The sequence below is a fragment of the Pelodiscus sinensis genome, chromosome 2 (genome assembly GCF_049634645.1).
Source record: "Pelodiscus sinensis isolate JC-2024 chromosome 2, ASM4963464v1, whole genome shotgun sequence".
Taxonomy (NCBI): domain Eukaryota; kingdom Metazoa; phylum Chordata; order Testudines; family Trionychidae; genus Pelodiscus; species Pelodiscus sinensis.
In genome coordinates, this window is record NC_134712.1 from 139576808 (window position 1) to 139603649 (window position 26842).

Consider the following 26842-nt stretch of genomic DNA (forward strand, 5'->3'; position numbering starts at 1 on the left):
ACTTCTTTGCTGCCTCTGAAAGGCACCAAGGGGAGGCATAGGAGCTGGTGCTGGGGGGAGTTGTCTTAAAAGCCGGTTTCTTCAGCATCGGCATAGCAGCCTGCTCAGCAGCTCTTGCTACATTTAAAATGTAGAGCAGCAGCGTGGGTGGCTCTGGAGCCATCTCCTAGAGCTACCTCCGCTGTAGCTCTGCATAGCAGCACGATACAATTAGCCAGATAATTGCATTTTAACATCCTTAGTTTCTTGTGGTATCCACAGCCTTCTCATAGGCAGGCAAGTTTCTAAACCTGTGTCCCCTTCAAAGACATGTCAGAGCTCCAGTGCAGCTGATTCATGGTTCCTTCCTCTGCCCTCAGGCTGTTCAGCATGTCTCTCTCCTCATCCTGGGGAAAAACTAGCATGATCACCATATTTGAAATGTTAATTTTTTTCCTGATAGCCTATTTTTGAATTATCCATGAGAAAGTATCACTTTTTATGAACGAAATGTGCATAGTGTTTCTTTTTTATTAGTAACTCAAATAAGTAAAAGGCTTTTCCTCAAATTTTATAAAACACCTCCCCTTTGGAGAAAATCAAAATATGAAAAGTAGTGAGCCTCAAAAGAGAATTTTTCACAAAGTTTTGAAGGAGGGAAACTTGAATTAGAGCCTGAGCTGTGATACTCACTGTGGTGAATACTTCAATTATAGTCGGGAAATAGAGAAAGGTGTTGGAATTTCAACTTCAGTATGGTGAAAAAGGAGAATGAAGATTTTGAGGCAGAAGATCAAGGCCATATTCATACTGTACAGTGTGATTTTTTTTTTCTGGTGATTTGTAGTGATGAAATGTAACAAGACTAGTTATGACCTTTTAAAATGTGCCACGTGACATTTTTTCCTGCTATCTGACGTTTTAAGTGGAAACTTTTCTGAATACTTTAGAAAAGTTCCTGGTAAAGATTGCAGTATGTCTTTAAATATATATATATATGTGTGTGAGTGTGTGTGTGTGAGTGAGTGAGTGAGAGAGAGAGAGAGAGAGAGAGATCATCTCTAAGGTGCTACAAAGACTGCTCGCTTTTATTCAAGATTGTCACTGTTACTGATAACAGATAGTGGTTAGTGATGAGAGTTAATGTTGACACAGTGTTGCTGAGGACATAAGCTATAATTATAGCATTAGTATTATCTCTACAATGGCAGAGGGATTAGGAGAACATAGTACATCAGATACACAAGAGAACTTTAGAAAAAAATGTTGTAACCCACCCTAACTAGTTTTTAGACCGCAAGTAGTAGCTTGAGTCTGCACCTGGTTCTTTAATTCAAGTAGTAGAGACTCATGTTTTTAGATTCAGAGAATGCTGTTTCTGTATCTGCAGATGCTTTTACAGGCAACCTGGGCTGAACTTTTAAAATCTGGGCTTTTTATATCTATAAAGTTTCTTCCTGTGGGACAACAGAATGACGTCGTCATGTCACTCTGTGTTCCACAGGAACATGCCCCACCCATCCCCAGCCTGGTCCTTCCTAGGGCCCATATGGAGGTCTGGGGCTGCCTATGGCCCCAGTCTTCCCCTCCCCTTTCCAATGGCCGGAGGGAAAGTATGGCCCAACATGGCTCAGACCTGGGGAGAAGGGGGCCCTGACTGGCACGGCCACAGCCTGGCCCTCCCAGATGGGTGGGGGGAGAGCCAGGGTTGCCTGTCCCCACAACAGGGGGGTTGGTGAGCACAGCAATCAGGGGGCACAGCCTGCTAGTTTATTTTTATTGATTTTAAATGTTCATGGTTGTGCAAAATTGTGGATTTTAAAACTTTTTTTTATTTTATTTAAATTTTCACCATTGCAGGAACTAATAGGTTGGTCAGATAGAGACGTAGCCATGTTAGTCTGATTGCGGTAAAACAAAAAAAGCAGTAATGTAGCACTTTTAAAGACTAACAAGATGGTTTATTAGGTGACGATCACCTAATAAACCATCTTGCTAGTGAGGACTTGGTCAGTAATAATTATTTACTAAAAGAAGGTCTTGAAATTCAAGCAAATTGTAAAGATCACATGTTCATATATACAAGAAATATGAAATCAAACTAAATTCTCAGCGTTTTTTACCGTAAATGTCTGTACATTTCAATTATGAAGGAAATATTTTTCATCCATTTGTGTGAATACAATATAATCAATGTTATCTGAAATTTACAAATAAAATCTAATCCTTCCAAACCTATTTATAGGATTTAAAGCGCTGTGAACTTCAGTTCAGAATGATAAAGACCCTGCCAAAGAATGGGTACAGTTTATAATGGTGACATGGTTTTTTGTTCTCCTTTAGTAGCTACATATTGTGTAATGGTGCCTCTAATCAGGTCACCTGTATGGAAAGGAATCCTGGACTTATGGATTTAAAAGAATCCACTATTAGTCTTTGAGCTAAATGAGTCTTTAAGGAAAAGACAGATTTCACAAAGGATGTACACTCCAATCAAAGGTGTGATTGCAGCTTGTGTAGGCATACCTACACAAGCTTTAATCTAGCTAGCACAGCTAAAAATAACAGTAAAACTATGGTAGCAAGAGCTTCATTGCAGGGTAGAAACGTAAGACTATACCCAGGATCCCAGATGGTTTTATACATTCTTTGTCTGCTGAAGTTTGTGCTGCCATGGTTTCACTGCTATTTTTAGTTATGCCATGAGTGAGTTAGATTCAAGCTAGACTAGATATGTTCGCAGTCTGCAATCACTCTTTTCTTCAATATCAGTGTAAACTATGCCTGCTAGGATGGGGCATTCTCATGGCAGTGACCAGAGTTCATCAAACTGGGAGTCCTGATCTGAAAGGCAGTTGCAAGGGGTTAAATGGTTATTTTAGGAGGAGTTAGCAGGTAGGGATGTCAATGTGTTGTCACATACATGATTAATTGATACACCTGGATTTATTGGTTAATCCTGTTGACTATATGAACTTGCCCCACCCCTTGCAGCCTCTTTATTATACGCAGTGCGGGAGGGGAGGCTGGAGCCAGTACCTGTGGGGACTTGGCTTTCAAGACTAGTCCCCCTGAGCACTGAATTCTGTGGAGCCACTTGACCCACCCCCCACACTGCTGCCTCTGTCAGAGGCAGCAGTGCACATGGTGAGGGGGGCAGGCAGGAGCTCGTATTCGCAGAGAGCTGGCTTAAAAGCTGGCTCCTCATACATATTGGTTTCCAAGCCACTTGCCCCCTTACACTGCCGCCTTTCTATCAGAGGCACCAGCCTGGAGAGTGGGGCTAATGCAGGCGCACCAGGCTGGCTTCTCCCTCCTTCTCCCCAGGCGCCACTAGCTTCTCCTCCCACCCCCAGTGCTGTACCATGGCACCCTTCTGTGCTGCTGCTGGTGGGTCTACTCCCCCCCTCCACATATCTCCTTTTTGGAACAGGACCCTTATAATTTCAATATTTTGAAATTTCAGATTTATATAGTGGAAACAGTGATATTTAGGATTAACATCCTATGACCATGAAATTGACCAAAAATGACTGTTAAATTGGTAGGGCCCTATTAACTGCCATGTGATAGTCTCATACACTAAGCTTCAGAGATCGCAGGTTCAATCACATCTGCCAGTGACTGAGGTCTTTTGTCAGTACACTCGTACTCAAAGATAAATATTAGAGTTAAAAACAACTGTGGAGTCTGAAAGAATACTTATCCAAATATATGCTAAATGCCTAAAATGTTATGAGGGTGGGGTATCACAGAACAGCAGATTTGAAGATCTGAAAGATAGGCAAAACTTTTGTGAGAGTCCTGAAGTGTGTTATCAACGATGTTCTAGTGGATGTAAAGGTGGCAAAGAATGCTGCAAACCTTGCCCTTAACTTATTTCCATGTTCTCAAGGATTTGGGTGTGTGGTATAGGTCCTCAATTGTCACTTACATTTTTTCTGTAAGTATAACTTTGTAAACACTTTAAGAATAAATATACACAAATGTTCTGAGAATGTAGTGTTGTCCTTTTTAAAGTTACAGGCCTTTTATAACACTGCAGACTGTAGAAACTTCCTGTCTCTGCCAAATTAAATAAGTGTAAAGGTTAATACATTGTTACTTATTAAAATGGTTTTTTTTAAGCCTCTGCCATCCGGGTCCTTGCCCATCGTGTCCTGCCTTTATGACCAAAACATGTGAATGTGGGCGAACAAGGTGAGAGAGTTTTATTTTACAAATAAAAATGGGGAATTTTATAAATACAAGTTGTAATAAGTTTCTGTTCTTTGAGATATGCTCCCAATCTATGTATTGGGAATGTCCAATGGTGTGTCTTAAAACTTTGCTGAAAAGTAGATGCAGTATATTTGAAATCTACTCTTTTCTTAACAAAATTAAATGGGGAGAGATGTAGTACCTGAAACTGAATCTTGTTGGCAACTTACAATCACATTTTCATATATTTTAAAACTTCCTTTCCTTTTTTTTGTGAGACCCACAAAAATGGAATGGAAGCTGAAATTGATTGATATATATGAAATAGAATTGTTTTTCTAATTTTATAGTAATCTTAAATGTTGTTTGTAAAGGTAATTTGAGATACCTTGAGTTAATGTAAACATGTTGCTCTAAACCAGGGCTTCTCAAACTCTAGTACACCATGGCCCTCTTCTGACAAAAAAAATTACTGCACAGCTCCAGGAGTGGGGACTGAAGGCTGAGCCCACCTGAACCCCACTCTTTAGGGCAGGGGGAACTGAAGCCCAAGAGTTTCAGCTGCAGGCATGTGGCCTGTAACTTGAGTCCCATTGACTGGGGCTGAAGCACTTGAGCTCTGGCCACAGGTGGTGGGATTTACATTTGGACTTTGGCCCTGGCGAGTCTGACAGCTCAGGCTACTCCACTCACAGTTTGAGAACTACAACTCTATATCCTGGAAAAAGTCTTAAAAATTCCTATTGAGGCAAAAAATGTGTTACTGGTTTTTAAAAATTCAAATAATGCCATATTTTAACAAAAAGTCATTACTAATATCTTGTAATGACTCTCTATGAGAAACAAAGTATACAGGAATTTTTAGGATTTTAGGAAAGTTGTAGATAAACGTTAAAATATACTCTGGCATTTCAATAGTTCTGGTAAAAAAAAAATCATAACGAATCCCTGATCTTGGTTCTGTTGTTAATTCATTACTAAAAGTCTTGTAGTTTTAGAACCCCAGAGCTTGTTTGACCACATCGTCAGATCTTCAGAGAAAGTAGTGGGGATTAGGGGGGAAGTGAAAGGGGGCAGTTGCCCTGAGACCTGGCATTTGAGAAGGGCCCAAGCATCCCAGCTGCTGCCTGCTTCTATGGCTACATTTGTTTTCCAAATTGCCACCAGAGCACCCCAACCCTTCTCAGAGCTTGGTGCTGGCTCCTCCTATACCTTACCCAGGCCCTGCAATACTCTTGACCTATCTGGGTTCCCTAAATCTTGCACCAAAGACAACGCCTGTAGCCTATCCTGTAATAAACTATTGAAAGGTTTATTAACAAGGGTGGAAAAAGGAGTAAGACAATTATTACAAGTTAAAGCAAGACAGCTCCTGAGAGTGTCAGAGTTGTAGTGGTGTGTCTTTCAGGGCCAACCCAGGAGTCTCCTAGGGACCCTCAGAGTTTGGACAGCCAAAAAGATGCAGTTTCTTCTTGACAGGGATTTGTATTGCCTTGGCCCAGAGTTCAAGGAGTGAGTGGGGAGCAATAAAAAGAAGTCCTTTCATGTTCCATAGTGGTTTGTCTGGGGCCTATGGGCCTTTTTTTGTTGAACAATAGATAACACTTCTTGTGGCGAACTAGTATTTTATATTTAGTAATGTTTCTCCCCTGACTGGCAGGGGCTGGGAGTTTGCAGTTAGAGCAAACACTTCAGTATTACCTTCTAACATGGAGTATAGATATAAGTGAGACTGATACATGCAGCAACATACAGACATTTATTTCATAGAGTCTAAATTAATTCTTACAAGACCAACATCTATTCTTAGCAAAACTGACTTATAAGTGACCTTGTATGGCCAACACTATATTCTAAAATATCCAAGCCTGGTATCAATCTAGTGTTCTTGCAGATATATGATATCATTTTATATGAACTTCCCCTGTAAGCACATCTTTCCCAGTTCCCTTAAAACTTGAAGTTACTGTCTGGAAATTTGCTCTTGCTAAGGCCGTAGGTCTCAAAGCATTATACTAACTGTTTAAGCTAATGTTTTGCAGGGATATAGACCTGTAGGCTCATTGCTTTATGTCTTAACTTATGTCTGTGCTTTAACTAGAAAATACTTATGCCTATCGGCTACACAGTGATGCTGTCTCAGTCCCAAAACTTATAACTCAGGAAATTCAGAGTTAAGGCCCCACTTAAAATAAATCAAAGTATCTTAAGGTAATAAATGCACTGTTGTCCCCAGACTATTGAATCAATTGCAAAATCATATTCTGCAGTTTAAATACTACACTGCACCTCATTAGTGTGATGTCAAATTCTTTTCTTTATGTTGTGATGTGTGAGGAGTCTAAGACCATAGCATTACTCTTGATCAGAATTATGACTGACCTTAACAAATAGAACTTAATTTTTGAATGCTGCACCATATATTGGAAAGGGGTTATTTGTATTTCAAATATGTTAAATCCTTAAATCTAATTAAAATATATTATACTAACAACAGTATCCTATTTATCTACAGTCATTCAGTTCGCTGTGGCCAGTCTACCACAATTCATTGTTCTAATGTATGCGGGAATACATTAAATTGTGGTAGGCATACTTGTGCCCGGGTGTGCCATGTGGGAAAATGTCATCCTTGCCAGCTTACAGTACAGCAAGGTAGGTATCAGAAAAGTGGAAATGTACTTTAGATTTGTATGTTCAGTAGAGGTGTTTTCTAATTTCTTTAAGGTAGCTAATGACAAGTTGGCAAATAAATTAGAGTATAGTAGTGAGCAAAATAACAGGTAATCTTTAAATCAAGGTGTTTTTTTTTAAATTACTGCTGAAGTTGCATTTAATTTTAAAATAGGTAAGAATAAATTATCTATGCTATTATTAATATATTCAAATATATCTTAAACCTTGCACTTCTGTGATTATTTCCTGAATACTGAAATAATTTAATACTCATTCCCAGATACCCTAAAAACAGGTCCCATGTTTGTCCTTTTGCTGATGCAGCTATATAAAGATCTTTCTTGTTATGGTGAAACCTGGAATTAGGTACTTCACTGGCTGGGCTTTAATCTAAAATTTGGGTAGTACATAGGGTCTCTTCCAGTATAATGGGAGTGTGACTGCTATAGTTTTATAACCTTTTTCAGTTGCTTAACATTTTGAATTTCATCTTTTGGGATTGCATTTTTTGAGGCTCAATTTTTACCTGAAGATAAATACCTCGTGGAAAGTTTTTAAGCAAAAAATAAGTTACTTTGACAAGGGGAAAAACAAAATTAAAAAACAAAACATGGAAATATTATTTTGATTTTCAGTGGTAAAACTGGTAGGAAGTTTACAATTAATTTGGAAATAACTCCTCTAAAGAGAATGCTTTTGTTCCAGTGAAATTGGGTTTTGTGTTATGAGTCTTTTAAAATTATAGTCTGAGTATATGAAGAATAATTTAAAGACTGATTTTCTACTAAGTTTATAAAATTAACATCTAAGGAAGACTGCACATACACAGCCTAGTTTTCTATACAGTGGAAAAATATATTTATGGTGCTAAAGGTGGAGACAGAGCTATTTTCATCTTTTTTAAATAGTGGCACTATGGAGCTTGTTCCATGCGTCTTGAGGGCTCTACAGCTGGGGAAATTGAGCCAGCCTGCCTTCTCCTGTTGTGGGCCTCCAAAATGTGTGGACAAGAGTGGAGCAGGTAGAGCAGCCAGAGAGTGGTCAACAGCCAGTCTTCATTCTGCCTCTGCTTACATTGTGGCAGTTGCTTTTCTTACTTAATATTGCAGTGATGATGAACGCGTGATGGTGAGGTAAACCAGTTTGTCTTGCTGGCCCCAATTTTAGGGATGAGCACAAAAGAATAAGGGGAAGGAGACAAAAGAAGGCAACTTGCCCCAAAGATGTGGAAAGTAAAAAGGTTTTAAAATTATACTGTATGATAAAATGTGCATCCAGCTTTTTAGGGAAAACTATCTATTTGCTTGAAAAGTAACATCATCCTTTCCCCAAGGGTACACTAATCCTCTACCAACAAGCATTTTAACTCATGAGACAGGAGTTTTCTTTGTATAAATCTAGACTACTATAGTCAGTATTTTTGTACTGTCCTCTAACCCATTTTGTTACCTGTTTAACTTTGTGATTGAACTTATATCTGTACTGTTGTTGCTTAAGCATCCTTACTTTGTTACTTCGGAACCTAAAAGATATTTTCATTAAGGTCAAGCACAGCCTGCCCTAGGACTATCCCCTTGCCAAATTTTAGTGTTCTATGTGAAATTGAATGATACCAAGAAAAGAAAAATTTTCTGTAATGGGTAATGGCAGCTTAATTCGGAGTTGGTGTTGTGCCTCTTTTAATTAATTTTGTAATTGGATTTGCTATCATGACAAATTCTATCAATTAGTAGTTCTGTAAATTGTGTGAGTAGAGCTAAAATGTTTGCATCTAAAGACTGAACACATGCTTATCTTTTATCAGTGAGATTACTTCCAGATTTCAATAAAATCTTGCTTCAGACAGAACTTAATTTTATTTATTTTACTTTTAAAAAAAATTATCTGCTAGGGTTTCTGTAGGTCAAAATGGGAGATATACCAAGTAACAAGATATTCTAAATATTAATCTTGAATAGAAAAATCTTACCTCTGTGCGACTCCTAGGACTTTTAAAATCAGTGGTTTGAAAAGTAACATAAAACTTTTACAAAAATACACTTAAATAAGGGACCTACAATTTTCAAATAACTAAAAGTATTTTACCTCTGTCCTGATATCTTTTATGGTTCCTATGTTGTACAAAATCATAATAATATTGGTGTGTTTTTATGATATTTACAAAGTAAATGCTTGAAAGTTCTCATTAAAATTAATTTTCATTTTTAAAATGTCAAGTGTTGCTATACTGATTAAGTCTTCATTTGCCCCACTAGTTTGTCCTTTTTATTGTGTGTCACTTTTATTAGCAAGAGGCACTAACAGGAAAAAATATAGACAGCCTCTATGCAGCAACAGACCTGCACACAGTCTAAATAATGCAACTAAAGTACACTTTTAAAGGTTGTTTTGAATATTTATGTTCAGTGTTTCAAATGTAGTATTGTTCTGCATGTTCAGTGTTCCTTGTATGTAGTTTGTGGTAATAATCTTTTTTTTCTTATTCTCCCTTAGTCTGCTACTGTGGGAGTACCTTTCGAGATGTATTGTGTGGAACAAATGAAGAGTTCTCTGATGGATTTGGAAACTTTTCATGCCAGAAAATATGTGGCAAGTAAGGGCCTCTTTCTCTCCAAAACCTAAAGGAAAAATCATGTCATTTTAACAGTCAGTGACGCTGAATATACTTATAATTCTTTCTATGTCTCTTTTTTTAGAAAATTAAGTTGTGGAAGGCACAGCTGTACACAGATATGCCATCCTGAGCCTTGCCAGCTTTGTCCACGACTTCCCCAAGTAGTGCACTGCTGTCCTTGTGGGCAGACTCCTCTTAGCAGATTACTAGAACTAGGCTATATTGAGCGTAAACTCTGCACGGATCCCATCCCATCATGTGGAAGAATATGTGGCAAACCTCTATCCTGTGGTAGCAGTGGTAACTAGAACTTTTTGCTTTAAACACTTACAAACGCATTCCATTATTAAAGACACAGGCAATCCAGATTTATATTTTAAAAAATAGGTTAAAAATTAACAAAAATTCTAGTGTGACTGTGTGGTTGTTGTCAAGTTGGCTTTATAAAGGCATCTGTAGAATTTGCAACCTGAATGTTGTGTAATTATAATTGTACTTTTAAGAACCAGAAAGTGCAGCTGTCTAGAAACAAATAAAACCAACCAGCTTTTTAGCATTGCCTACATGGATCCACAGTGTAGGTGGTACACTTGATATTGTGGGAGGTAAATGCAGAAATTTCTAGAGAACAAGTGTCCAGTGGGATTGCATATGATTCCTGCCTATATCCTTAGTTCCTCCAGATATTTCTAACCATCCAGCTGAGTTTTGCAGTGTTTCCCTATGAGGCCCTTTCCTCCTTTACAGGAAAGTTAACTATAAGCAAACATGTATATACAATACAAATAAAACTTTTAAATGGCATTTAATTTGATGTATTTGTGGGCCTTCCCACAATGGCCTTGCCCCTTTTTCCTTGCTACTCCCAGGGATGGAAGGTGCAAGGTCCACATTGAGATCACTTACTGCAAATATTTCTGTTCATCATGGATTAGGAAAGGTAGCACACACTTACTCTTTGCTGATGGGTCCCTCCAGAGATAAGTCCACCCATAAGGAATAACATTTTCTTAGATCTGTTGAGCTACTTGGGCTCAGTTGCCCATGTCTCAAAAAGCCCACAGACAGTCATGTGGAAGGAAAGAGAGAAAAACACTTAATAAGATCTCTTTTGCCTAAAAGGCAAAAACAGATTCAGTGCCTTCTCACCAGCAATTCCCTCCTCCAGCCCTCTTTAACGTCAGTGTAATGGGAAGATGAAGATGCTGCTGTTAATCTTACCTTTCTTTATTGTCAGCATTGGTATACTCTTCTTCAGTGCTCTCTAAGGGTTTTTAAGAGGTTTTTTGGGAATTTAATTTGACGGTCAAATGAAAATTGCGCATCCTCTACAGATCTGTTATATTAAGTCATCCACCTATTTATAATATTGAAGGCAGAAGCAATCCTGTCAGTCTCTGGAAGGAAGATGTATGGCCAAGCTGATGAAGAACCAGTCAGTTCTTATGATTGTACTTGCACTACTGCTGGCAGTTTTAGACACTCTGCTGCAGAGAAGAAAATGAAGGGGGGGAAAAAAATCTTTAATCTTCTGTTCCAGAATTATTAGAAGTGTGCTATCAGGTTTACTCTGTGACAGGGGAAAAGTCCTGCTTTGTGTGTAGTTTCAGCAAGACTATGCTTTTCTTTATGGAGCAGTATGTAATGGACAAGACCAGGAGGAAAACAGAATTCACATTACCGGCCCTTTGCAGGCAGCCAGGCTAACCAGGGGACCCCATGGTCTCTTTAACACACACCCGGTCTCGTATATCATTAGACTGCCAAAAGCATGTTAAATAAACTTCAGTGTCTGGTATTCCTTCTCACCCTCATGGTGGGTAACACAAAAAAGGATGAACTATGACTTACCTTAATGTTTCTATTTCCTTCAGTGAATAAACAGACTTTTTTTTTCTTTACCTCACATTTCCTCCTTGGACACGTTGCCTTAGACCCACTCCTTGATACAGTGTATATTACAGTCTTCTTTAATCCTCTCTCTGTCATCTGGGTGAGGCAAAAGGCCTAAACTACCTAAGAAGAGCCAGAGAGATTTCAAGTTTATAAAGTAGTGGATTGAGGGAGGATGGGTAGCATGCATCATAGGAGTGGTCATTAGGTCTTTGTTTTACTTATTGAAAGTTCAAATTGAACGCCTAGTTCTTATCTGACCCTTAACGTGGAAGAGGTGCATTAGTGTATAATCCCCCGGCTAACAGATTAATAGGAGGCCTTGTACTCCTTGCTAAGCTTGGATGACCAGGAAGCATCAGTTTCCAAAAATGACTTTGGACTTCTCAGGAAATATCCCTTCTTCTGGGATGAGTGGTCACAGTGATCTCTGCATTTGTCACTTCCAAGCTGCATCCAGACAAAACAGGTTCCAGGTGGGACAGAAGGATCTGCTCACCTGTTCCATGGCTGAAGCTGTTGTGAGCGTGAGCACAAGCACAAGCGGGGAACAAGGCTATCCCCCTGGCTCCTGGTCAGCTTTCAATGCCAATTTAAGGCATTGGTCCTGATTTTCAAAGTAATAAACTGAGAATTTTGCTTAAGCTTTCAGTTCTATAAATAGTTATTCTTGAAATGAATTCTGTATTATTCTATTGACCATTTGATGATTTTTTGCTATATAGTAGTGAGATGATTTCCTTCCAGGGACTGACAGGTCTGGTTTGGCTTTCAAATGGAAAATTAGGCTGATTAGGCTGGAATCCCACTGCAATGGATCTGTGGACCTTATTGTTCAGAGGGGAGCATTTCAGATGAACTCAGACAAAGTTTTGCCTGTTTAGTATTCTTCAGATGAATCCACTTTCTCCTTAGAGCAGGACTAACATTTTTCTTCCCTAGTGCCAAATTCATGCACACAAGACATTGTGCCTCTCCTATAGTGTGGATCTATGCCAGCAATCATTTTGATGAACTGTAGGCAATGTGGAAAGTGGTCAAGTTTTCCATTTTTTCCAAGCTAAACAGCATACAGAAGATCAGTACTGGCAGTCCCCGAGTTACGCGGATCGGATCCGCAGTTACGAACGGGGTTTGCTGCCCATCTCCCTGGTCTGTTGGTCTCCAGCAGACCAGGGAGATGGGAAGCAAAGCCTCGGAGGATGCCGGCAGCGGGACAGCCGCGGTGCGTCTGGGATGTCCGCTGCCCGTGTGCTCCGCGGCTTTGCCCAACGTCTCCCCAGACCAGGGAGATGGGGAGCAAAGCCGGGGAGCACGCGGGCAGCGGACAGCCCAGACGCGCTGCGGCTGTCCCGCTGCCGGCGTCCTCAGAGGCTTTGCTCCGTCTCTCTGGTCTGCTGGTCTCCAGCATACCAGGGAGACGGGGAGCAAAGCCGCGGAGCACGCGGGCAGCGGACACCCCAGCAACCCAGCAGCACCCAAGCTGCTCTGCCCCAGGCGTCCCCGAGTCAGCCGCTGCTGAAACTGACCAGCGCTGACTACAGGAAGCCCGAGGCAGAGTTGCTCTGCCCCGGGCTTCCTGGAATCAGCCGCTGATCAGTTTCAGCAGCGGCTGACTTGGGGACGCCTGGAGTTCTTAAGTTGAATCTGTATGTAAGAACTGGCGTCCAGATTCAGCCTGTTGAAACTGATCAGCGGCTGATTCCAGGAAGCCCGGGGCAGAGCAACTCTGCCTCGGGCTTCCTGTAGTCAGCCGCTGGTCAGTTTCAGCAGTGGCTGAATCTGGATGCCAGTTCCGACTTACATACAGATTCAACTTAAGAACAAACCTACAAGTCCCTATCTTGTACGTAACCCGGGGACTGCCTGTATACATAGTAAAAAATGAATTTGTTGAATTGTTCTCTGTTTTAAAAAAATCTGATTATATACAGGGAAATTTTTTGTTTTTTAAAATGGTTTTTAACATGCTGCTCCTCAATAATTCATCTGGTCAGACAGCACCATGTTAAATTAGAAGCTTGATTCTATATATTTATATGAAAAGTATTTAGCAAAGTGTCTCCGTTTAATACTAGTAGTATAAAAATTGTGCAAGTGAAATACTAGAGGCCGTAGATTTATTAAAATGAACAAACACAATTATGAGCCTTTTTCATTAAATATTTCAAAGCAATGTACAACTTTAAGTTGCAAATTTTATAAAAGACCTAATTGTTATACTTTTTCTGACATAAAAATCTGTAACACATACATGAGACAGACCGAGGCCATGTCTACACTGAAAGATAAGGTCGAATTTATTAAGGTCGATGTTTTAACACCTGATTTTGTATAGTTGATGGTGCATATCACCAGTGTGTGCAACAATTCAACATAGTTTGAAGTATTGTGTTCCCAGTACGATGGCTGTCATCAACTTGAGAGCGAAGCACAGTGGGTAGCTATACCACAGCATCTGTGCCTCTTTGCATTCTGAATTATGCTCCCAGTGTATGCTGGGACCAAAACTGTGCAGTGAGTGGTTCCAGATACATGTTGTCAGTCTCATAATGCACTCCTCCCTCCTCCCCTGCTCAATAGCGACTGCAGACTTTGCACCCTTTTTTTTGCTTGATTATCCGTGTAGACTCTAGCAGCGGAAGTGTGGGATCTGTAGTGGATACAGTTGAGGATCAGAGCATTATGATAATATTAACCATGTGCACCCAATGCTGGAGTATGTCCAGAGCATATCCAGGGCCTGCCAGAATGAGGACAAATCCTGGGATGCCACGATCATACTTTTCTGTGAACCACTTGAGTTAAGTGACTGGCAAATGCTGCTGGCGTTTGATCTTCTGGGCACAGTGTAAGGCTGGTTCTGGTGCCATCAGACTAGCACAGACTGAGCGGACTGCATTGTGATCCAGGTATGGGGCAATCAGTAGTAGCTGCAAAACTTCCGAATGCACAAGGCCACTTTATGGAAGTTTTGTGAATTGCTTTTCCCTATGCTGAAGCCCAAGAAGACCAGAATAAGACCTGATCTGACAGTGGAGAAGTGTGTGGCAATTGCCCCATGGAATCTTTTAACACCAGACAGCTACTGGTCAGTTGGAAATCAATTCATGGTGAGGAAATGCACAGTGAGGGCTGTTATCCAAGTGGCCAAGGCAATCGATACCCTTCTGCTACGGAGGATAGTGGCTCTGGGAAATGTGGAGGGCTCTGCTGTAATGGGGTTCCCTCACAGCGGTGGGATGATATATGGAATACACATTCCTATCTTGGCTAGGAGTACATAAACCGCAAGGGGTACTTTTTCATGATGCTTCATCCAAGCACACTGAATGAAGGGGCGCCTCCTTGACAGCAACATGCATGACTCTCAAAACTGGCCATTCATAAAAACTGATTTGCACTGTCCTCTGCTGTGCTCTCTTTATTGCCCATGTGTTTGGCTGCTCAAAATCACTTACTTTCTAGAGTTCCTCGGAAAGGAGGTTATGACACTTGGCGAGGAGGCAGTGTGGGTCCGCAAGGGCTGGAGGGGGCCTGTGCATGTAGGTATCTTGGAAAGTCCCTATGCGGTCCATCACATGCACTCTGAGTGACACAGACTCTCCTTGTTCCTCACTTCCGGTTCCTTGCATCTTGAACATCTCATCCCTAGTCAGTTTGTGACAATTGGGCAGCTGGCAGGGATGGAGGAGTGCTCAGCAGGCTCATTGCCACTCTCACTGTAATGAAGGGCAGATTTTACAGGAGATAGTGTAGTGTGTAATACTTAATCGGTTAGATTAAAAGGAAGGTCTGCCTAAAGACAATAGGGATGTGCTACGTACAAGGCCGCAGTTATGTATTCAAGAGGTCACTATGCAGCAGGTACACCTCAGAGTTCTTAGGGGAGCAACTGGACTAGGTTTGGTGGCAGGCAGCCATGGTAAAGAACAGGCTGTGGCATGAGCCTACAGGCTGGAGGGGTCTAGGCATGGCGTAAGAGCAAGGGTCACATGGTGCCCATGTGTTTGGCATCCCTGTTTGCTGGGGGATGGCAACTTTTCCTTCCCTTAGGAGTAGGGGAGAGGGGGTTCGGGTATGGCAGCAGGGCAGAGGAGGGGCTTATGTGGAGCCCGTGTATTCGGCACCTCCCATTTGCTGGGAGAATGCAACTTTCCCTTCCCACAGGAGTGGGTGGGAGGGAAGCAGGAGTCCGAGTAGGGTGGCAGAGTAGGGGATCAAGCCATGCTTCATTGGGGATGAGCAAGCAGATTTATTTTAGAGGCATTCTCTCCCCCTACTTCATCCAGGTTGCCATGCGCCAGTTGCTATGCCATGCCAGTCTTCTCCGAATCACACAGAGTGGTTGCAAGTGTATGCTGACTGACTATGGTCAGAAACCTGAACCTTTTCCTACAATGACACCAGAGCATTCACTGCTGGCTTGGCGTGGGAAGGTGTCCTACCATGCAGGGTGGAATAAGGCAGGCCTCCGCAGAAACCTTGTGAGAAGGATAAAGGAGTTCCTCTTTAACAGCTTTAGGAAATGTGCAAGGAGGATATCTACTCTGGCTCCAGACACGTTAACAAGCTGTTCTGGGGGCCCCCCAGCTGTGTAGGTACAGTGGCCACCACAGATCACACCCAATTGCCTTAACCCACTTTTAGCAAGATAAAACATGAATTCACCCAAAATGCCCTTCCCGGGATCAGTGCCTGAATGTGAGCAGATTGTCTCCAAGATTATAAAAAGTTCTTGGCTCTCAGGGTGTGTCTAGACTACAGGTTTTTTTGAAAAAGGTGGCCTTTTTTTCAAAAAAATTTCCCCTGCGTCTAGACTGCTGCTGCAGTCTTTCGAAAGTAAATCGAAAGAACGTGGCAGTTTTTTTGACCACAGAAAACCTCGTTTTATGAGGAAGAACCCCTTTTTTTGAAAGTGCTCTTTCAAAAAATGGTGCTATGTAATGCAAACTGTGCTTTTTCGAAAGAGAGCATCCAGACTGCCTGGGTGCTCTCTCAAAAAAGTAAGCTGCTTTTTCGAAAAAGTACTGATTGTAGTTTAGATGCATGGTTTTTTTTTTTCTTTTTTGAAAGAAGCTTTTTTGAAAGTATCTTTCGAAAAAGCCTCTTTCAAAAGAGGATTGCAGTCTAGATGTAGCTTTAGTGACAACAGTTGCCCTGCTTGCCTGGTGACCATTCTCCTCTTCCTCATCCATGTTGATCTCCACGCTGCTGCCTGAGAAATGTCTTGGGAGGAATCCTCAGACTGGGTATGGAAGCTGGTCAGCCCCCTCCGCCTCCAAGGATCTCAAGCAGCCGCTCATAGAAGCGGCATGTTTGCGACAGTGCTTCAGTCAGTCTCTTTGCCTTCTTTGTCTTTTGGTAAGACTACCTCATCTCTTTTATTTTCACTTGGCGCTGCTGGGTTCCCCTTCCATATCCTTTCTCCCTCCATGCTCTTTGCGACCTTGGTATAGGTATCTGCATTTCTTTTGCTGGTTTGTAGTTCTTCAAGAACAGATTCCTCTCCCCATACAGCAGTGAGGGTATGTCTACACTTGCAGCCTAATTCGAACTAAGGCTGCAAATGTAGGCATTCGGAATTGCAAATCAAGCCCGGGATTTAAATATCCCGCGCTTGATTTGCATGTTCCCGGCCAGTCGCCATTTTTGAAACTTACAAGCCCAAATTAACTGCCCGCATCTACACGCGGCAGGGAAATGGGCGTTCGAAATAAAGCCTTATTCCGAACTATCTGTTAAACCTCATTGCAGGAGGAATAACAGGTAGTTTGGAATATGGCTTTATTTCGAACACCCGTTTCCCTGCTGCGTGTAGACACGGGCAGTTTGGGCGTGTAAGTTTCAAAAATGGCGACGGCCGGGAACATGCAAATCAAGCGCGGGATATTTAAATCCCGGGCTTGATTTGCAATTCCAAATGCCTACATTTGCAGCCTTAGTTCGAATTAGGCTGCAAGTGTAGTCATACCCAGAGGGCCAGGGTCTCCTGCATACGCCATGCTTTTGCTTGTCTGTGACCCTGGGAACTCCTGCAACTCATGGTCAGATGTGTTGCTCAGCTGTGGTCCCTGCTCTGAGGTCTGCTTGTCATGCTGGCCACACAGGAAATGAAATTCAGATTTTCCCAAAGGTTTTCTGTTCACCTGGAGAGCAATAGAGTTGAAAGCTGTGGCCACAGCCAAGAACATCAACATGCACAGTGCTGCGTCTGCACTGCTGTAAGTTTGATCATCCAAACTGAATGTAGCGTTACGCCTCATGAAAGCAGGAGTATAGAAATCGACTTTAATGGCCCTTAAAGTTGATGAAATGGGCGTGGTGGCGCCAACTCATTGTTCAGAAAATTGACCTTATGTAGCTAATTCAGATCTAACCTCCCAGTGTAGACCAGGCCTGAAAGGGTGATTTGAAGGCACTGTCTCGTCCCTGAAGCTGCCTTCTCATGCAGAAGCTTCAGTGTGGTCCCCATGTTCATGTGCAATAGATCTTAAGTACCATCTATTAAATTAAAAGGTTCAGTTTACAAATAACTTGTACAATTTTATTTTGATAGATTTCATTCATACATGTGAAAATCTTTGCCATGAAGGAGAATGTGGACCGTGCTCTCGTACCTCAAATGTTTACTGTAGGTGTGCCTTCAAAACAAAGGTAAAGTTCATACGCTATTCTCCAGCAACAAGCTATCTCTCGTACTCTTAAAATTTCTGGGAAAAGGGGTGCTATAAAATGTAGTAGTAACAATTACTACTAGGTAGTAGAAACAGCAGAAAATAGCTAGCTCCACATGATGGAACATAAGTAAATGGCCCACAAGTTCAGATGTGTGCTTTGTAATTTATAAATACATGAATGTATTAATTAATGTAGCTGTGGAAAATCTACATTCTTCCCCAAAGCTACTAAATTTTAATTAGTGTTACTTCCACCAAAAGGCATTATTAAAAGTACACCATATGCATGGTAGTTTGATGTGGAATTTTGGAGAGTATGTGTCCCTGTCGTGAAGTGTTAGTGCTGCCGAGGTAATGCTCCTAACACTGCTATTCTTGGAGTTCCAATGCTACTGTACTAGCAGAAAATGCAGCATATTGATTTATCAGACCTCCATCTTCTTCATAAAGATAGTCCACAGGCTAAGTTTGATGGCAAAGGTACTTGGCCAGATTTACTGTTTACAAAGCAGAGTCCTAATGCCTCTCAGGAGGTCAGAGACACTACCCTGTTTACCCTGACAAAGTACTTATTAACACACCAGCATGCTGTCCTCTAGATTAATATAAAGATGTTGTGCATGACTGTATATTGATACGAGCAAGTTAATATTACATTCCATGTGCCTTTTGTTACAATTCTGTACCTTATACCAGCTAGCTCAAGCAGCACCTCTTCATCCATTATCTTGTTCTTCTTAAGAACATAAGAATGGCCATACTGGGTCAGACCGAAGGTCCATCTAGCCCAGTATCCTGCCTATGACAGTGGCCAATACCAGATGCCCCAGAGGGAGGGAACACAACAGGTAATCCTTACGTGATCCCTCTTCTGTCATCCATTTACAGACAAACAGAGGCCAGGGACACCATTCCTGCCCATCCTTGCTAATAGCCATTGATGGACCTAACCTCTATGAATCTATCTTGCTCTTTTTTGAACCCTGTTAACATCCTAGTTTTCACCATATTCTCTGGCAAGGAGTTTCTACAGGTTGACTGTGTGCTGAGTGAAGAAGAACTTCCTTTTATTTGTTTTAAATCTGCTGCCTATTAATTTCATTTGGTGGCCGCTAGTTCTTATATTATGGGAACAAGTAAATAACTTTTCCTTATTCACTTTCTCCACACCACTCATGATTTCATATACCTTTGTCCCCCCCTTAGTCTCCTCTTTTCCAAGCTGAAAAATCCTAGTCTCTTAAATCTCTCTTCATATGAGCTCTATTCCAAACCTCTAATAATTTTTGTTGCCCTTTTCTGAACCTTTTCTAATGCTAATACATCTTTTTTGAAATGAGGCGACCAAATCTGTACGCAGTATTCAAGATGTGGGAGTACCATGGTTTTATATAGAGGCAAAAAGATATTGTCTGTCTTACTCTCCCTCTCCCTTTTTTAATGATTCCTATCATTCTATTTACTGTTTTGACTGCTGCTGCACATTGAATGGTTGTTTTCAGAGAGCTATCGACAGTGACTCCAAGATCTCTCTCTTATGAGGGGTCTGTGGGTCCCTATACTATCTCCTAGAAATTGTAGAGTTGGAAGAGACCTCAGGAGGTCGTGTCCAGCCCCCTGCCCAAAGCAGGACCAACCCCAACTAAATCATCCCAGCCAGGTCTGTCAAGCTAGGACTTAAAAACCTCTAGGTGGTGGATATTCTGCCACCTTCCTAGGGAACCCATTCCAGTGCTTTACCACCTTCTGAGTAAAATAATTTTTCCTAATATCCAACCTAGACTTCCCCCATTGAAACCTGAGACCTTTGCTCCTTATTCTGTCATCTGTCACCACTGATAACAGCCTCTCTCCATCCTCTTTGGAACCCCCTTTCAGGTAGTTGAAGGCTGCTATCAAATCCCCCCCTTCCTCTTTTCTTCTTCAGACTAAATTAGCCCAAATCCCTGAGCCTCTCCTCCTAAGTCATGTGCTCCAGCCCCCTAATAATTTTTGTGCCTTTGTGTCATTGGCCTTTCTTGTGTGACTGTTCATGAGCCAAAACTGTGGTCTACTAAGCCCTGATGAACCAGTGAATACTAACTTTTTCAGTGAACATATTCACTGGCCTTTTTTGGTGGGCCAACAATAGGGATGTGTGTTCAATCAATGATCTTCAATAGTTCAGAAGCCTCAGTCCATGGTGTTGCCAACTACTGGTTGGTAGATCATAATGGTGATAACCTTGCACACTTGTGCCATCACTGCCCCAACAGTTGATTTTTCCAACACCCATCTGGTTTATAGCTGACTAGTAACTATCAGGAGTTGCCAATTGCCAAACAGTGATAGCCTCCCACTTTTGAACTAGTATGGGTTTTCAAAATCGAATGGTTTGGTACTGGATCATTGATGCAAGATCAACATAACTTGTGGAGGTGTACTCTTTCATCCTGAAGTACTGAAGCCATTGGTCCGAGATTTCCAAGATATGGTCCTACCACACAATGCTGGTTTTCTAGGACCAGAAGTGGCAGTTCACACATGGCTATGCCATTGCATTCTCAACATTGAAGACATCTGTTCCATGGACTTTGATTTTCCCTTCAGTTTTTTTGGCATTTCAAAGTTCTCTGGTACTGGACCTCATGAACATTTGTCCTGTGAGCACGAGCAAAGGCAAGTCCTCGTGGGATTGCTGTTTGTCTCTAAAGTAGTTTAGAAGAAGGGTGAAATTAGCAGGGAGCTGTTATTGTCATAATGTGTGAAGACAGCTTACTGTGCCAACAACAACTAGAAAGCTGGTTCCCAGAGTGTCACCCATGACAAGTGTAGATGTTCTCTAATAGATAAAGGTTTGCACACTAGGAGCAATAGCTAAAGGTATTTTGGTAAACAGCACCTTTGTATTTTGTTCTTGCATGCAAAAAACAGTTCCAGACTCCCTGGAGTTGCAAAAAACTTTATCCTAACCTCCAGTGAACAGTAAAGGTTGTTTGAGCTAGTGCACCTCCTTACATTTGAGGCAGTCACTGGGTAGGAGGGAGGGAAAGTGAGGGATTACTCCTCATGCTAATCTGTTTTTCTGTCTTTGGAGAAGTTTAAAAGTTGTGCTTTTTTCCTCCTGGTCTGTATAGGCAAATTCATACAATTCAGGACCTTTCTAACTAGGTACCTACTTACCCTCCTGATCTTGGTATGTGGGTGTCAAAGTACTGATGAATTTGTTCTTATGGCACCCCAGGGGGTAGTTTTGTGTTATGTATCTCCTTTGCAAATAGAGATATGGAATTTGCCAGAGAGCTCTCTCAAAGGATCTGTGTTTGGAGATAGGAGTTGGGCCTAGAAGTTCTGAGTTCCACTCCCAGTGCCTTGACTTTGAAATCAACACAATTATTACTGGTTGTGTGAAGTGAGACCCAACAATCTACTTGATGGCATTTCTCCTGTGTTTGATCGATTTTAAAAAACTCAGGAAACATTCTAGACCTCTTCCCCTCATAGAACAACCTGTGACAGCTGACAGTGTGGTGGGACAGCCCTTGCATGGCTTGAGTCACATCCATCCACTTGCTGCCCGCCCTCACCTCTAGGAAAGCCAGGACCCTTCCAGGCAAATCCCAGCTGTTCCTCTGCCTCTCCCTGCCTGGAGCAGCTCAGCCTCTGTAGGCGGGGGTAGTGCTGTACCATCTGACCAAACAAGCAGAGTGGGGTGGGGTATATGACCGTCTTTTCTTGATAGACTGCTTGTTACTGCATCCAGCATGGCTTTCTAAATGTCATGCATATGAGAATAGACAGTGTAAAAGTTATCATAACTTCTTTGAAAGTTTCTTGGCTGAATTATGATGCTTTTGTTGAGTGCCTATTGGAGATAGTTCAGGCACCACAATACTGGTTGCCACTGTAGACATGCTGGTGTGGTTAACCTTTCAGTAATGATTTTCAGACTTGAGGATTTCTTGAGACGACAAGTTTCGGGTAAGATTTAAATGGACTATAAATGGGAACTTTGTGTTTTGGCATATGTAATCAGATTCCTAGCAGTGCAGCAAAATGCTATTGAAGGAAAATAACCCAACAGATTACAGTAGAATTTTTAAAAAGCATGCATTATTTTATTATTGTTAATATATCTCAGGTGAAAATGCAAAACATCTCATGGCCAATTAAAAGAATAATATAAAAAAGCCTCACTCTTCTCTCTCTCTTTTTTTTAAAAAAATGGATTTGGATTTATTACCTAAATCCTGGAAAAATAGAAGACAAAAGGAGTTAAATGGGCTGTGGCATTTTTTTTGAAGCAGGGAAATAAAATGTTTTCTGGATCGGTAAAAGGGATGGTTTGGTAGGCTTGCTTTGCAGTGTGGGTCTGTCCCCTTCAGCGATGTTATCTCCACAAGTATGGCTAACATCTCTTTGGGAATGAGGTCAGGAGATTAAAAAAAACTCCCAAAACTACGCACTACTCTGTGTTGGACTACTAAGAAAAAGAGCAGTTAAAATTGGCATAGTATGTAAATAAAAAAAAAAAAATGGGCATCTTGATATTTTGAGATTCTTCTTTGACTACCATGTCCTATGTGTATCGTATACATGGGTACACATGCACCTCCTATACTTGAAATTGGAGGTTTCTAGCAAGTGGTGTCCATTGGCCTATACCTGTGCAACTGTTCTTCCTGTGTTCTGAACCAAGGGCGTAAGGGGTGGGGCAGACTGATGCCTCTTTCATTCCTTCTTAATGGTGTGTGCCTTGGGTCAGAATCTGTGGTGTCCATACACTTCTCAGTGCAGCTTTTTTCTTCAAACTGGTAAATATACTGTACATAGTGTTTCTTTAATATTTTAGGATTGAGTTTTTAATCTTAGTTTATCTTTGTGTGTCCCTACCAGTTCAGAATACTCTTATATGGACTAGCAACACCATTTTCACAAAGGCTTTCTGAGTGAAGTGGTGCAAATGACACATCATAGCTTATATATCATTATAAGACACACAGTCTCATATCTGGATGACTGGCTCCTAATGGGTCACTTAAGTCAGGAGATCTATTTAGTGACTCTGTTTTTGTTCCAATTTCTAGCAGACTTCGGTATCTGTGTTAACTAAGTAAAGTCTATTTTGATTTCCACTGGGACAATAGACTTTATAGGAGCAACCCTGGATTTGATCTGAACAAGGGTGTACGTTCCACTGGAAAGATTCCAGGCTATGAACAATTTGATAAGACAGGTCACTTTCAGACCACAAACCACTCAAGGTCTTCCTTTCCCAGTTAGGCCATGTGACTTTGTGTACTTACATAACACTGTCAGGCTTTCCCTACATTGCTTACAAGCCTGACTCTGTTCTATTTACTCACCAGAGACCACATAAACACCAGAGTAACAACTTGCACCAAGATTACAGCTTTTCTTGCTTGATAGATTAATCCAGAACAGGTATGTGTGGGAGTTTCTTTAATTATCTCCATACCTGATGTAACCTTTCTTTTGATGCTGTATCCCTGATTAGAGACCACCTGGAAAATGCAATGCACAAAGCACTTGGCCTCCTCAGGAGGCAAGAATCCATAGCTAGAGCAGAGAGCAGTCCATCTTGCTTGCAATGCATTCCTCCCACTTATTGAGTCCCACAATTTTCAAATACTGTCAGGTATCATAATGACTGACCTTGACAAAAACAAATTGGAGTAAAAATCCCTTCCTCTCTGGTTAGAAGCTGTTAATATATGGAATTGGTGCATCAGAAATCACATTCTCTTGACTATGTACCTACCAGATGTACAAAATTCTTTAGCAGACAATCTCAGCAAGCACTTTGCCATAGATCACGAGGAGGAGATGCACAATTCTATTCTGAGCAAGATCTTCACGCTATCCTGGGGTCTGTTCACATCCAAAACAAATAAAAAGTTCACCCTTTACTATTCCAGAGCAGACCTGGACCATGGTTTCAGGGGTGATACTTTTGTTATCTTGGACAGACCATCTTGGGGCTTTTCTTTAATACCTTGCGAGTGTAACAAGCAGCTATCCTTTGTCCTTTAGGAGAACGATATTCAGTTCTTACTGACCCAACAACAATTAGATCCCTGAAAAGACTATGATAGGATCTTTTCATTAGTGGTGAAAACTGCACCACAATGGAACTTCAACCTTGGACTATCAGTACTTACCAAATCACCATTTGAATCACTGGCAGCATGTTCCACATCCCAGCTTCCCATAAAGGTCACCTTTTTAGGCGCTATTGCATAAGCCAGATGACTGAGCCAACTGGGAGTACTTGTGGTTTTGCTGTGTTCATCAGAAAAAGGTTTCCCTTTATGCCTTAGCTGAAATTCATCCCTAACATAACTTCTGAGCTTTGCATCAGTTGACTTATCTGCTTAATGGCATTCTTTCCAAAATCTCATACTTCCAAAGAGGGGAGGAGAGTTCACTCTTCAGACATAAGACAAGTCTTGGTCTTGGTCTATGTGCAAAGTACAGAATCAGTTAGTAAATCACTAAGACTACCACTGTAGTGAAGCAGTTGCAAGGAGACTCTATAGCTGAATCTGTTGCTGTATCTCTTGTGTCCATTTGAGACACACTCCTCCCCTGAATAGAGTACAAGCAACCTCAACACCATCTTTTTGACAGGTACCTAAACTGGACAAGAGATGGAGGTTACTGACCTGTAATTGGAGGTTGTTCAAACTATCAGGTCTCTATCTGTATTCCATTATGCTGTTTCCTTCCCCTCTGCTTCAGATACTTCTGCTATGGAGAGAGGCATTGGTTAGCACTGCCTATTATACCAACAGTTCGCAGCATAAAAAGAAAAACTTGCTGGCCGAATGGACACTACTTGTTAGAAATCTCTGGACACAGGCACATTGTGTGCATGTCTATAGTTGTGTAGAATACAGATAGGGTTTAGAATATCCTGTTAGAGGTCAGTAACCTCCTTCCCCCCCCCCCCTTTATGATGAGGGTTCTTTGTCCCACTTACTGTGTGTGTAAATATTTGTAGTGGCTAAAAACCAATTGCTTGAGTTTTTTCCCCTTACTATATGTAGTTAGCTTTTTAGAGCATTAAGCTGTAGCGTCCTTTAATTTGCTGTGATGTAATCCTATCCTATCTGTTTCTTAGGAAGTCCCATGTGCCCTCCTCAAAAATAAAGGTAAGTAGTTGTACTCCTCTAACGGCGTACGTCTTTATAAAGTAGAAGCTTTAAAAACATTCTACTCAAACTGATGTGGTTTTTTGGAGTTTGTTACTTTGATTTAATATATGAAGTATGTGGACAAAGAGATTAGATGCGGATGAAGATTGTATGAAGAATATAGTCCATTTCATCCACTTCACAATATTTTGATTTAATGTGCAAAGTTGGCAGGCTTTGGTTTTGTGTTACTACTTTCTTTATATTATTTGTCTCGATTTGTTTCAAAAGTTTATTTTAGATGTTTAATACTCTTCACTTATATAAGATCAACATCTTTAAACTTTGGAATCAAATTGTGTGTGTTGGCTGCTTCATTAAATCTGCAGAAGAATACATATAATAGTACATACATTGGTATACTCTTTTACGTGCTTTAAGTGTTGGAAATTTCTAGTGCAAATAGTTGGTTCCTTCTCCTTATGGTCTGATATTTTATTAAATCTGTGTTTGTGATCTAATGGGGGAAAGTCCTTTAGAACTTTTCAGACAGACTTCTCCAGTTACTTAACCTTATTTTCTGAAGTTTGCACCCTTTTTCTAGGATTTTCACTATTGTCAAAATACACTTGTGCAATCTTAAACCTAAATGTAGTATTTTATATAATAGAAGTTATTAAAAGTTAACAGAAAATGTGCAGCATAAAATGTGTCTAAGTTTTAGTTTCACCTCCTAAAATTCTTATTGTTTCAAATTTTCATAAGCAAAATTTTCTAAGTGGGTTGTAATGCCAATCCATATTAAGCCCAAACACTCTATTAAGTCTTAAACATTTAATTCCTTAGTAGAGTATACTGTGTGTCATGGGCACAGAATGGGAGAAATTTAAGCTGCCACCACCAGGAGAGGCCACTGCAATGGCAAGGAATTGATTAGGTGAGATCCGCCCAGATGATTTCAGCAGGTGAATCCCATGCTACAGAGATAGGCAAAAAAAAAAAAAAAAAAAAATTAAGGTTCCTGTCGATCTGGCAGAGAAGTCGTCCTACCCAGCCCCAGATTTCGTGTTCATAATCTGTATAACCTTGAGCATTATGACCAAGACACACTAGTCAGACTTCTAAAATGGATTCTGTGTACTGTCTCAGACCACTGGTCCCTCCCTAGCTGATGTCCTCTCTGTAGCTGTGTCCAATCTCTGATGCTTCAGAGAGAGGCAAAATAAACAAAAAAGCCCACAAAATATATCTAGTCAATTGCTTATTGGTAATGGAGTCTGTTATTTCTGTTGAATAGTCTGTTTTGGATGGATGCCATAGTTTTTAACTTTTTGATCCTTTGATTTTCTCTCAAAAGAAATGTCCTTTGTTTTTGTTGTGGGAGACTTTAGTCAATGGTGTTTAACCATTAGGAATAGTGAAGACAGCATGTCTTATTGCTTAGAATTTCTCATTTCAGACACTTGTAGTCAATGTTTAATGTGCTTGGATGACGGATATTTTCACATTTGGGGCTGCTTTTCCTGAGTTTCGCTAATCAGGTTTATGATACAGGAAGCCATGAGTGTACTGAGGACAGGTGCAGAGTAACAACTGATTCCAGGCCATTCTGGATATGGTGAATTTAGGAGACCCGAAAGTTCAGTTTTGAAAAATTCTTAGTT

At 41.0% G+C, this 26842-nt stretch overlaps 1 protein-coding gene across 1 annotated transcript in view; it reads left to right on the plus strand.

The window, feature by feature from the left end:
- Positions 1–26842, plus strand: part of NFX1 (nuclear transcription factor, X-box binding 1) — a 92012-nt gene that overhangs the window by 18278 nt on the left and 46892 nt on the right. The window contains exons 6-11 of the mRNA XM_075921512.1: positions 4108–4179; positions 6695–6834; positions 9349–9448; positions 9552–9769; positions 17922–18019; positions 25166–25196. Coding sequence (XP_075777627.1) covers positions 4108–4179; positions 6695–6834; positions 9349–9448; positions 9552–9769; positions 17922–18019; positions 25166–25196 — 659 coding nt within the window. The remainder of the gene's footprint in view (positions 1–4107; positions 4180–6694; positions 6835–9348; positions 9449–9551; positions 9770–17921; positions 18020–25165; positions 25197–26842) is intronic.